Source organism: Micromys minutus, assembly GCF_963924665.1.
Source record: "Micromys minutus genome assembly, chromosome: 5".
NCBI classification, from domain to species: domain Eukaryota; kingdom Metazoa; phylum Chordata; class Mammalia; order Rodentia; family Muridae; genus Micromys; species Micromys minutus.
Genome location: NC_137974.1, coordinates 79861519 through 79875165, shown reverse-complemented (window position 1 = coordinate 79875165; position 13647 = coordinate 79861519). Strand labels below are relative to the sequence as shown.

The 13647-nt window shown below is 39.3% G+C and overlaps 1 protein-coding gene across 6 annotated transcripts in view; it reads left to right on the top strand.

The window, feature by feature from the left end:
* The window catches only part of REV1 (REV1 DNA directed polymerase), a 61532-nt gene that overhangs the window by 37843 nt on the left and 10042 nt on the right, over window positions 1-13647 (top strand). For 3 of the 6 annotated variants that reach the window (XM_080917196.1, XM_080917194.1, XM_080917195.1), the window contains 4 exons: window positions 1943-2051; window positions 6624-6752; window positions 9175-9329; window positions 12094-12213. In XM_080917196.1, coding sequence (XP_080773322.1) covers window positions 1943-2051; window positions 6624-6752; window positions 9175-9329; window positions 12094-12213 — 513 coding nt within the window. Of the gene's footprint in view, window positions 1-115; window positions 170-1942; window positions 2052-6073; window positions 6169-6623; window positions 6753-9174; window positions 9330-12093; window positions 12214-13647 lie in introns of those variants that run through there. The other 3 variants (XM_080917199.1, XM_080917197.1, XM_080917198.1) reach the window with 3 other exon arrangements.

Below are 13647 nucleotides of genomic sequence, written 5' to 3'. Positions count from 1 at the left end.
GTTCCTCCACATTCTCCATGTGCCCGTCTAGTTTGTCAAGTTTTGATCAGCAGTTCTCTACTTTGCCCTCCAGTGAGGACAGTGTATCCCTGCATTTCCCCGAATCTCACATGAAGCAACTCACTCCGCTGGTGGAGAGACCCACGCATTCTGCTGCACTGTGGAACAGGTCAGCCAGCCCAGTGAAGAGGAACACCATGGTGCTGCCTCTCAGGCCAGGGCATTGGGGGCGCATGGACCACACTCTGATTTCACTTCAAATGAGATTCTTATTTAAATAGTCCCTCAAATACAAAGGTCATGTAACTCCCTTTTAGAGCATAATTCATGGTTATAACTTGGGAAGATAGAGATTGTGGTCTTTGTTTAGTGGTACCTGCTGTTGGTCTGTTACTGACAACCCTTAAATTCATACAGATTGGATAGTGGACTGATACAGAAACACTGGATAATCTGCTCACTTTCTGTCTTGAGTTCGTAAGAGTGTGGCATGTACTTATAGTTTACCAGAAGTCATAGCACACATTGTGTACTCTTGTTTTTATTTTTGATGCAAGTTGCAGTTAACTTCCACCAAGATACCAGTTCTGAGTTTACCTTGTATTTGTTGTGTTCATGTATGGGTGCTAGGATCTGGAAATACTTGTATGAGATGTTGATGGTTATTGGTCAGGTAAGGAAGAGTTATTGCCAATGAAGCCAGAGATTGTGCTGTGTTTTTCTGGTGGTGCAATAACTCGGTTGTTTTTCATTGAGCTCTTAAGTACAAAAGAGGCACTGAGTAGTTTGTTAGCTGTGTGCTGTTACACTGTGCTTTAGAATAGGGCTGCTTGGAATTAGCTAAAATGATACTAATGATGTTGTTTAGAGTAGAAACATGCTTGAGATTGTCTTTTAAGAATGTAGTATGTTTTTAATAAGTTGTATAAAAGCATACTTCATCTTTAACCTAATAGTATTATCCTGAGGCTATGACCAAAACTTTTAAGATACTTCTCAATTATTAGTGAATCTCTGTGTCATGTAGCCAGTAGGCTTTCTAGGCCCAGGTACTTTTCTATGCTTTGGGGAGATTGCAAATTTGGTTTGGATATTAGAAATGTTGTTGAGCTGCTGTTCTGTTGAGACTAGAGTTATGTTCTGTAGAGCAGTTACTACTGATTGTAATTGAGCTCAAGTTTTTAAAAAGAAGGTGCAGTTGTTAAAATTAGAAGTAGAAAATAATGCTATTAGTCTATTTTTACCTGATATGTATAGAAGAAAAACCTTGAAGTCTAAGATGAAGCATCTTTATAGTATATGAAAATAAATTTACATAATATACATATATGTATATTATATGTGTGTGCATATATGTGTATATGTAGATGAGATCATCCAGTAACACTGGCTTAATTTCTGAATAAGAGGAACAAGAAACCATAGTTTCTAAGAAGTATTATTAAGTTATTTTATCAAATGGCTGGCAGAAATTTGATTTTTCTTTAACATTGGTTTTAAAGTTTTATAGAAACTTCTATTAGGAAATAACAAAAGATCATTCTAAGAAACTTGTATTTTCTTTTAACTTTTTCTCATTACAGTGAGCTGCATAGTTCTCCTAAGGCAAGGGCAGGGAGCTTATCTCCCTGGTCACTTCACCCTTGTCTTCCCTGAGGGAGCAAGCAAGCAACTTTGTTACAGGAGAACAGGCTGATTTACATCCATGAAAACAGAACAGTTTGCGTTTATTGTGACATGTTTTTAATCTGACTGTTGCTGAAGAATATAATGAAAGAAAACAATTTTATTAGTCTTGTTTTACTAAATATAGAAATAATTCCAATTCAAATAGGTATTTCGAATTTAAACTTTTGCATCTGAAAATAGAGAAAATAGATTTTTTTAAATAAAAGTTGAGGAAAACAAATTTTTAACATAATAATTAATTTTTATCTTAAAGCAGATATACCAGATTCATCAGTATGGGAGAATCAAGATTCTACACAAACAAATGGCATCGATTCTGTTCTCTCAAAAGCTGAAATTGCTTCTTGTAGTTATGAAGCCAGGTATGTAGAAGCTATGTGAGTTCTAATTCTTAATGAACAGCTTTTATGTGCTTTTAGAAAGATAAAAATCTCACAAGTCAAGCCTATGGTTTCAACATATATTAATACATGTAAAAAGAAATATATTTAGCCTGAGTCTTTTTACACTACATGGTCATAGTTTTAAATAATATAATAGTTCCTCATGATATCCTCCAGTTTAAAAAAAAATTAGGTCTTGTATTTATCATCTTTCAGGTAAAATTGAAAGTTACTTTTTTTTAATGTGGTAAGTGGGGCCTTATTTATTTAGTCTTCTTACAAATAAAATTTTTTTTAAAAGGTTCATTTATTTTATGAATATATATACTGTCAATCTCTTCAGACAGACCAGAATAGGTCATCGGATCCCATTGGATATGGTTGTGAACCACCATGTGTCTGCTGGAAATGGAACTTAGGACTTCTAGGAAAACAGTCAGTGTTCTTAACCATTGAGCCATCTCTCCAGCCCCCGAAAAACTCTTTTTTTTTTTTTTTAAGTTAAAACTTGGGCTGGAAAGATACTCAGCAGTGAGGAGCAGCTATTCTTGCAGATGAAAGTTCAGTTTTTCACACCCACATAGTCCCTCACAACTCTGTCTTTCAGGTCCTGCTGTTTAATTCTTATGGCCTTTGTGAACACAAGGCACACATAGTGCACAGATACATTCAAGAAAAAACACACAGAAAATTAAGCTGAAGCTTGATTGCCTTTTAAATTATAAGTAAAGTATTTAATACCATTAGACCTATTCTCATTTTAAATTAGTAAGAATATATGAGCTTGTTACCACTAGGTTTTGTGTGGGTGATTATTTTACAATTATTTGAAAGCCATAATTATGATTTGTCTTATATCCCAGAAAATTATGTAAGGTCCAGTAAAGAGGATCAGCAGTTAAAGAGAGCACACAAGCATGAAGACCCAAATTCAATCCCAGAACTGAAGATTTTAAACATTGTAACAGTTAAAAGGAGTAATAATTAGAGAAATCCTTTTTTCTTTTTCAATAATTAAATTTAGACATTATTGCCTTATATAGTGAGTACATCATTGATACATGTTAAAGAATTCAATAAGTATGGAAAAAGTTAAATTTTTGTAGTTTTCAATATTTTTGAATTTATTTAAGGAAGTCTGATCTGAACATAATATATTTGAGTTCAGCATAGTATTATCAGAGTAGTTTGATTAAAATACTCTTAATTTTATTATTTTATTTTACTAAAATATATTTAAGTATGCATTAATATAAAACATGTTATGTTCTTAGCCGTTTTATGATATGACGAATATATGTTCACTAAGTTTACTTTTATCATGAACAAAACTGTTTTACTATTGCCAGTTGATAATGGCCAGAATTTTGAAACTTACTTTACTAAGGATAATTTAGTAAAAAGAACTGTGTTGGGATTGTTGGTAATTGTTAGCATAGTGTATAGAGTGTATTGAATGGTAACCTGGCTACTAATAGACAGTTGTGACCAGTGATGAGGATAAAGAGATGCCTAGAAGTACATTGCTAGTTGATTGAGTGAGAACTCACGTCTTGTCACACTCCTCTTTAGGGTCTTGGTCAACACCAGCCAGCTCAAAGTCTGGTGGAAGTCCCAAGGTTTTATCAGGGGTGGGTGTGTTGTTAGTTTGGTAGCACTGAATTTACTGGCCTCTGTGCCTGGGTGGCATGTTTGTATTGACCACAGGTGGTGGCCACCAAGCAGAAGGCCACTGTAATTGGAGTGAGTAGATGAACACCAGGTAGTATGCGGCAAGTCACTTCAGTGCTAGGTAAAAAGCATGTGTTTATTTCAGATTTGATGAAAAAGATAACAAGACCAAGTAGACTTACATCTGTGGAATTTCTATTACTTTTATTGTAATTTCCCATTTTCTAGAATGCTTTTCCCAATAAGGTATTCAGAACAATTTCTTGTCTCCCCTTTTTCTACACAAACCTCATAATTTTATCAGAGAAATGTTTGAGGTTGGACAACCTGGTCCTGTGCATTCATGAGCTTGACATAGAGAAACAGTGACGTTATTAAGAGTAGGTGATGGGCAACCCTAGATGGTGCAGTGTGTGTGTAGAGTTCTGTGTCCTCTAAGGAATACGTGCTGGAGGTGCTGAGAAAGGGCTAGACATGGTGGTGCAGGATGGTAATTCTAACACTGCTAACACTTGAGCGGCAAAGACAGGGCTAGGAGGAGCTCAGTGTCTATTTGTGCTGCACAGCAAACTCAAGGCTGTCCCTTAAAGAAATGTACCCTTCAGAACTAAGAAAATAGACATTTGAAACCTCTCTGTCCTAAGAACATTTTACAGGTATTTAATGATAGGGAATCTGTGATATGTAGTACATTGAATGACCATCAGTACTGATTTGATGCTTTCTCTTTTTATATTGCTGAATCTAACCCCAAAGAACTTTGTCTGAGCCAAGCCTATGGCACCAGGAATATGTGCTGTGCTTTAAAACAGGACACAACTTGTGTTTTGTACCACATACTTAAAAATAGAGCTGTAGTAACTACTCTGCATGGTTTTAGTGGAGGGACTCATGAATCGCTCCATTTTCTATTAGAGCCACCTCAGCCTTTGTTGTTTGTTTTATGACAGGGTATTATTGTGTCAACTGGGTTGAAACTTTTTGTGTATCCCAGCATGCATCAGGCCTTCAGACTTCCTTTGTGATTTGCCTTTATTGGTTTGTATTCTGTGGAACAAATCTTAATTTCCTGAACATCTTCCCAAGGAAAGTGTGTTTCCCTCAGTTATGGGGAAGTCTCCTGGATTTGTTTTCTTAGTTTAGAACTTGTCTATAGTGTATGTGGCCTCACAGTTCCCTTGTGATGGGAGATGTGGCTCAGTTGGAAGAATGCTTGCCCAGCACGCATAAGGCCCTGGGTCAGGTCCACGCCCAGCAAACACTGGTGTTTGGAGCACTTGTGCCTTACTTGCCCTTGGGATGTGGAAGCATCGGGTTTAGAAGCTCCAGCGCAGCTGCCATGGAGACCTCTCTGGAAGGTTGCATGAGTACATAAGCACAAGGAGCACTTTTTCTAAGCAGTGTTTTTGAAAGTTTTCCTATATATAGGATTTTTTTTTAAGGAAAGAAAATAGAATGTATGTAGGATCAGTGTAATGTGCCTTTAATCTGAATGTTGAACTTAATTAAGATAATTTTAGAATTTTATTACCAGAAGTTTACTTTTTCAAAGCTATGCGTTATAAAAACCTGTCTAAACTTCCATGTATTGACAAGCATATTGGTTTATTAAGGCTGCTAACTGTAACTCAAATCAGGCTGGGTAGATTCAGGAACATGCTAACAAACATCTTGGGGTCTGTTTGTGGGGCACGCCCAGCACCTTACAGATTGCCTGATCTGTCCCTGCACACAGCTGCTTCAGCTGCCTCTACTGCCAATCACTACCTCCTCCACTGTGTTCGCTTCTTACTCCATCCTCTGTGATGAAGCAATTTATTATTTTTATTTATGTGAAAAATGTATATAGTTTTGGGTTTGCTTCTCAATAACTTGAGAGGTTTCCTAATTCTTCATAGCTCTCTGCTGAGTGAATGTTAGGAAAGTCCCAGGAGCCTCTACATAATAATAGAAGACTGGTTAATCACCTGATCTTAGCAAGAGGCCAAGAAACGATTGTAACTGTTTCTTAAGCATGCACACCACCAACTAAGTCCATACTTGGTGAATATTACTGAATGGATATAAGGAAAAACCATGATCATCCTATGCAACATTGTGTTATCTGGTGAAACATTGCTTTATTTTGCTTGTGTTTTTTACTGTGATTTTTTTCTTGGTTCTTTACAGAGTAATAGATGGAATTTTACTAATTATATAAAATTCCATAATTGTAGTTTTATGCTGAATGCTCCAAATATCAAAGATAATGTGGGACATTGAGACACACAATAGATTTAAAATTTACCGTTTTCAATTAGGTCCCTCAAAGTTGTGGAACCCTGGCTCCTGCCCAGAGTGATGTCCTACCATACAATGCTGTTGGCATCTCAACCACTGCGGAGCCATTGAGGAGCATTGGAATTGGTCAATTGGGAATTGGGTGGTAATAGGATGAGTACACTTTGTCTGTCTGTCACATAGCACTGTTCTGTGTAGTTCTTTTGTTATCTGCTTTGTCTTTGGGGGATGAGCCTGGCTATATTGTGCCACGTATTAGGAGAAGAAAACTGTTTGACAGCACATTCCTGCTCTGTGGTGGTTGTGATATCACCAGCATATGGCATGCTGGCATTTCTGCAAAGGGGCCAGAGGTCAAGTTTTACAAGTGTTTAGCCATAGACAAAAGATGTCGTGTACTCTAGTGAGACAGTTGTATTATTATCTGTTGGGGGGACAACAGACTTGTAAGTTTCCTAATGCCTATTGTTAACCCCTGATGAGAAGGGCCGTTAGGTGGAACTTGTATATTAGTGGCATGGGGAGAAATGACACACCTGCGACTTGGTAGTCAGCTGCAGATCCTGATGTAATCTCCACTGTGTTTTCTTTCCTTTCTAGACAAGTTGGCATTAAGAACGGAATGTTTTTTGGACATGCTAAACAGCTGTGTCCTAATCTGCAAGCTGTTCCATATGATTTTCATGCATGCAGGGAAGTTGCCCAAGCAATGTATGAGACACTGGCAAGGTACTGTGTGCAATGTACTCAGGTCCATTTCTTCTCTCCACTGCTTTGATTAATTTGATTACTCATTATGAGAGTCTCTAGATTTTTCTCTCTTCTGTGATCCTTTTTCTCCGCCTGCCAGTTTGATAGCTACCTTTCTTTTCTTTAAATGTAGCTGCAGTTTTAAGTCTCAGGATAAGTTCACACCATATCGTTGTTCGAGTGCTACTGTGTGTTGTCTGTATAGACCTGACTTCTTTCCCATGAAGCAGATTGACCAAGAATTCTAGTGGTTTGTTGTTGCTGCTGCTGCTGCTTTTGTTGCATTTGGTTCTTCTCCTTTATTACACTTGCATTATGATTAAGATTAGCATTCACAGTGAGGTGCAGCAGTGTATACTGTATCCTAGAATTTCAGCACCAGCTAAGGTATTGGGGGGAGTCCCCTGTACTGCAACTGAGTAAAGTTCAAACCGATGAGCCAGAAATACAGACATTTAAAAATTTTTTCATCTTAAAATCTTTAAGCATGCCAAAAATTACTTTTTATAAAGAGTGAGTCTGGTAATTGTTTTTAAAGTGGTTAATTAGAGTTATAGCTTGAGGAAAGGAGATAATTTCTTTTTCAGTGTAGGCTTTTTTAATACTAAAGCAGTATTAAAGAATTAAAATTATTTTGCAACTTACACATGCTCTAAAGCCAGAATCATGTAGTTTCTGCCTAAAGGGCTACAAGAAGTCTCACAACCCCTTAATTTTTTGCAAACTGAAAAGGTTTAAGTGATGTGAGTGACTGACACTGGTCTGCTCCAGTAAAAATGTGTACGTTACTGGTCCACAGTTTGTAGATCCCAGAGCTGTGTGTTGGCTTTCCAGGGTGACGGATCTCACCTCTGTCTCTGCCCGCCCACTGTTTAGGGAGAATAGACTCTTATCTCTAGATCACATCTTGATGACACTTCCCTCTCTATAGGCCAGTTCCTCTGCACCTCCCCTTCCACCCAGATCCACTCCCATTTCGTCTCCATAAGAACAGACTTCTATGTATGTAGAAGATATAACAAGTGTAACAAAATAAAATATAATAACATAAATCCATCACAGTGATGTTGGATAAGGCAAACCAACAGAAGACAGAGTTCAAGAACAGACACAAGAACCAGAGACCCACTATTCACACACCCAAGAGCCCCATGAAAACACTAAAGCTGTAATGTGCACAGAAAACCTAGTGCAGACCATGGAAGCTGCCTTTTCTTCTAAAGCTTTATTCTGAACACTATTAACCAGGAACAACAAGTAGCTGCTTGATTCTGCTAGTCTCACCAAGAGAAACAATGTCCAGTCCCTGCCCTTCTGGAAGTTACCTTAATAGCAAGGAATAATAGACTTGGACAGTTTCAGTCGCATGTAAAGGCCATTGTAAGTGAAGTATAGCAGTTTGGATGTTACTGTTTCACAAATGTGTTTAATGCAGTTCAAAACCTGAAGGCATTGATCATCAAAAGGAGGGCTAAGAGCGGTTTGTTAGAGATGCTGCTGTCTTCTTGATTCCACATCCAGGAGGAGATGACTAGCTTGCACCTATAGCTTAAAAATGGAGGGAGAGCTTGGGCCTGTTACACTTTCTATCTATGAGTACTTTTAGTGGCACATTTCTGTTCTGTGACAAAATCCCTTTATTGTTAACATTTTTAGCCTAAGTAGCATTTATTTATTGAACGAGTAGATTTTGGTTTGTAACCTACTCAAAACTGTGTACTAACAAGTGAACTGAGACAGGCCTTGGTTGTGAGGCCCCTTTCTTTTGGTGTCTGTCATTTCTGGTCTGGTCTGAGCCTGTCGCATGGTCTTGAGATTATACCTCTTGTCTAGCTTGTGAAAACAAGTAGTCTTTTATCTAGGGAGACTGCACAGTTTAGAAAAAGGAACAGCATTTCCACTTGAAGATATGGGTGTGTTTCTCCTAGCCAGCATTTAGGGTGACTGGTCCCTTTGTCCTATAGAATCACAGGGATTTAATAGGTATTCGATAGTTAATAGTGGTATTTTGCTTTTAGATGAACAGCTGTCATTGAATTGATGCGTGTAAACTTCTGTTCATAAAATTTTCTGATAAGCCATTTTTGAAATTTTGATAATTGTGATCCATTGGCCCCTTTGTAGCTTTTCATGTGCACAGGGTATTCTGGGTCCAGTCATTTCTGCTGTAGTAATTCTGGTAAAGGATTAGAACACTAACTTTGTAGTCAGAGTCAGATAACTAAACAGTGGCATTGTAGAGGGGTTATATAAGATTAGAAGTTTGTGTTGTTGTGCTGGTGTTGTGGTGTGGTGTTGTGCTAGTGTTGTAGTGGTGTGCTGGTGTGCTGGTGTCGCAGTATCTAACATCTCCCAGAGCAGCCCATAGGTGTGACTCACTGCCTTTGCTTTGTCCTGATAGCTACACACACAGCATTGAAGCTGTCAGTTGTGACGAAGCACTGATTGACGTCACTGACATCCTTGCCGAGACTAAACTTTCTCCTGAGGAGTTTGCAGCTGCCCTGCGTATGGAAATCAAAGACAAGACTAAATGTGCTGCCTCCGTTGGAATTGGTTAGTGCATGGCTTTTCATGTGCTTGTTTTACCCAACGTTTGGAATCCTTGACTGTCCCTGTGTAGAGGCAGTTTACTGCTTTACTATACATTGCAGAAGTGTCCTTGCCCTTGCTTTATCATTACTAACAGCTGTGCAGTAAATAAAGCAAATAAATGGCGATAGGATACTTTTGTAGCAAGAGACTGAGAAGTTCTCTCTTGTTCAAGAAGAAAAAGAGAGAGGTAAATTAAATTAAAAATTTTGTTTTCCTCACATTTGAACAGAATCTACTTTAAAAGCAGATTAATAGCATAGAACTTGAAGCTTAAGTCTCCTTTTCTGCCCTGTGCTTTTCAGGATCACAGTGTTCTCTGTAGGACCAGGCTCTTGTGTCTCTTCCCTCCATTCTCTTTGGTCTATTCAGCTGTTGCCACCACCTGTTCTCCTTGTGTTAACCTTGAACTCTGACCTTCAGAACTGAAAAGCACAAGCTGTCTGTGCCACCCCTCATTGAGGGTCAGTGGGAAAACCCTAGACCTCAAGTCCGTAGGTCTTGCACTGAAGAGTTCTTGTTTGCCTGTTTCTGAGATGATTTCAGAGGGAAGATAGACTGATGTGGTCCATTTTTAAAATCACTGTGACAGAGTAAGGCAACTTACAGAAAAGTTTGTGTTGAGTTCTCAGGTGTAGATGGGTGGGATCCACAGTGGCACCACACAGCAGAGATGAGGCCTTGAATCTCAGACCACAAACAGGAAGCAGAGAGAATGCTCTGGACATGGGACCTGGTTTTGGAAAGTTCAGGGCCTGTTCCCAGTGACAGACTTCCTCCAACAGGCCACACTGCCTGTGCCACCTCGAACAGGGCTACTAACTGGGGGCCACACATTCAAATGCCTGAGCCAGCAGTGGGCATTTCACTTAAACCACCATACCTATGTCTTTAAAATTAGCCCAGGAGGTGCTTCTGTCTAACCCACTATCCCAAGCACATGCTCTTGTCTTTTTAATTAGAAACATCTGCCTACTGTTGGCAGTCTCATCATGGATGCAGTGTATTACTTGGTTCCTTCCCATCTTCATGTCCTGATTCTGTTTTGTTTCTGTTGATCCACTGGTTCTTCATACATGCACTGCCAAGCTCATGGTTGTGGGACCATCTCTTATAGTAGACAGACGACCTGTCAGCATCCCAAACTTGTGGGATAACTTACTTCCCCTAACTGCCAGTACTCTCTCTAGGGTGAGACTATCCATTCTGGAATTGTCACTCTCAGGTCTTAGGAGACTTGAGTGCATTGTGCCCTGTCACATTCAGGAGACAGCTGTTCTCAGCGCTCCTCTCCACTTCCAGGTCTTAAATCCCTCCCACCCCCACCCCCCAGTTTCTAAGATGTTTCTGTTCCCGGAGCCCTGGGTGGTGGAGATGGTGCTCTGGGTGTCCCACTTATTCTTGGCGTCGTTGACACTTAAGATTCTTTTTGACCTTCTACCCACTAGAAAGAAACATGTTTGACCAAGGTTGAGAGTAGCACAAATAATTTAGGGGCATAATATAAATATTTGTGGCAGATAATTTGATAACACGTCCATTTAGCAAAACAACACTATTAGAAATGCAGTCTCATACTACACCCAGCGGGGGATTTCAGTGAGATGCAGTCTTCTGCCTGGTTATGCAGCCTTCACATGAATCAGAGACCAGTTTTGACCCCTGTAAGTCATTCCCAATGTTGCACCAGCTGAGTTCATCTTTCAGCAAGGTTTTTAACATGTGAAACAGTATACTGAAAATATCAAACATGGCGAATGTGTTAGCACTGCTTACATAGTTACTGTCTAGCCTGCCTTTTCATCCGTACTGCTGGCCTGAAGGTCAGCCTTCTTTTCCTACCAAACTTTGTATGCCAGTGTCAAGCACAGCTTTAATTTTTTTAATCATTCTTATTTTCATTTACAAGTGATGGTGTAAATACATTTTCAGTTTTAAAATGGGGTTAAAACTAAAATTCCACTTGGTGATCTCCCCCACCCACCTTTTCTCTCCAACTCCCTAAACTTACTACTTTCATCATTTTGATACGACTTTTCTGAACTTCAACTCCTTATAAGAATTTACGGTTAGTGTGTATTGGGTTGTTAGTGCAACCCTTTCCTGATGTCTGGCTGTTGGTCTCTTTCATAGAAAAGCTTATCTTTTCTATGGGTCTCTGCGCTGTCTCCATTCACTGCTGATCTTCCTCTGGAATCCCTCACATGGCACATGCTCTGATTTGGGGTGTTGTTTCCAAAGCCAGTGTGGCCTGTTGTCCCCTCATAACCTGGATCCCAAGGTTGGGGAACTCAACTGGTTTTTATTTTTGCTTTAGTTTTCTATAAATCTACTACACTTTGAGTGGAAGGGAGACAGGATTTCTTACTGTAGCTCAGGCTAGCTTCAGATTTATAGCTAATGAGCAATTTAAGCCTCCTGTTATATTTACCTGAGCTACTATACCCAAGCTAACCCCTCCCCATTTTCTCTGCCTATGTCCGTCACAAAGAGACATTGAAATAGTACTTATTTTAAAATAAAGAAAAACCTCCATCTAGCAACCATACCGACCATATTCTGAAAAATTAAATAAAATTAACAAGTGTGTGAACCTTGTTTAAATTTATCAAAACTGAGTTAGTTTTTATCATTTTAAGATACTTGAATGATTCAATCTACATTTTGTATGAAATTTTAAAAAATGATTATGGATTATTTGAGTGTTTTTTTCTTTTCAATGTCACAGGTTCTAATATTCTTCTTGCTAGAATGGCAACTAAAAAGGCCAAGCCAGATGGGCAGTACCACCTGCAGCCAGACGAAGTTGATGACTTCATCAGAGGGCAGCTCGTTACCAACCTACCAGGCAAGTACACGGCTTCTCGGAGTGTTTGCGTGCGGTAGACCATCAGTGCTCGCAGGGCCTTTCTTTCTGTTCTCGGGAGGCTGTTTTTCAAGTAGGATCTTGCTAGTGCCTTGAGGGTGCCTCACACTGTCTGGATCTTCTTGCTTCAGCATCCAAGTGCTGGAATGACATACATGTGCTACCATTCTCAACTTTCTTCTGTCTCTTTTTAAATACAATGTTAACAGTCATAAAAAAGAAAATGAAATACTACATTGAACATCCTGTTGATTTATTATAAATTTTAGTTTTCACCTAGTGGATTCTACTTTTCATTATTTCTCACTGATGTTATTTGGTAGATGGCTAGGTAGGTGTCATGCCAGAAGACCTGGGCTCCATTCCCAGCACCACATTTATAAGCCCAGCTGTTGGCACAGAAACCTATCTATAATGCAGACATTTCAATGGTATAAGCTGGGACCAAAGTGGAATGTCTCCAGGCTCTGCCAGCACTTGACCGCCCTGGGCAAAGCAAGCAGCAGTTACAAGTATCTAAGGAACAGGACCAAGGACTTAGAGAAATAATTTTAAGGGAAACATGAAATTAACTTAGTCTTTTAAGAGCTTTTTAAAAAACTTTATAAAGAGTCTGTGTTTGTGCATATTATATGTCGTTGTGTATGGAGGTCCAAGGACAACTTTGAGGACTCGATTTTTCCTTCACCTATGGGTTCTAGGGATTGAGCTCAGGGTATCGGGCTTGTCAGGCAAGTGCTTTTTTCCCAGGGAACCATCGTCTCTGCAGCCCAGCTCCCAACTTTTCAGACTTGTAGTCAAATGGTTTCTATCTAATCTGAAACAAAGGCTCTGTTCTGTGATACGATGCTCCTGAAATGCAGATGGTGTTCAGTGTGGACACTCAGCCAGCACGTGATGCCTTGGGTTTGAGTCCTAGCACTGGTTTTAAAGGTTAGTTTGTAGCTGTGTAGTTTTTAAGTGTATGTATGAACGTGTGTCTGTGTGGGATGTGGATGTGTTAGTGCAGGTGCCCATGGAGACCAGTGCACTCACTAATTATGCACTTAGCATATGATGTCTCTTTAACTAGTAAGCAATTGTAGAGTAGATGTAAGTGGTAAAATCACAAGACTGGTTATTAGGGACTCTACCAGCTGATGATTGGGTGTTATTCGGACAAATGTATACTTAATTCAACGTAGATACCCAGTGAGAGAAAAGATTATCTCTACCAGCTGTTTCAATATTAAGGATTCTTTGCAAAGCTCTAGACCCTGTGGGTGTTGTCTTCCATTATGAACCCCATGCCTAAGGTCAGGGCTGGGGTTTGTGCATGCAGTGTGTGATTTCCCACTCCACAGATATGTTGCCATCCAAAGGCTCTTCAAGCTCAGCATTTACAGTTAGCAGGTTCCTCATTTGTCTTGGCCACAT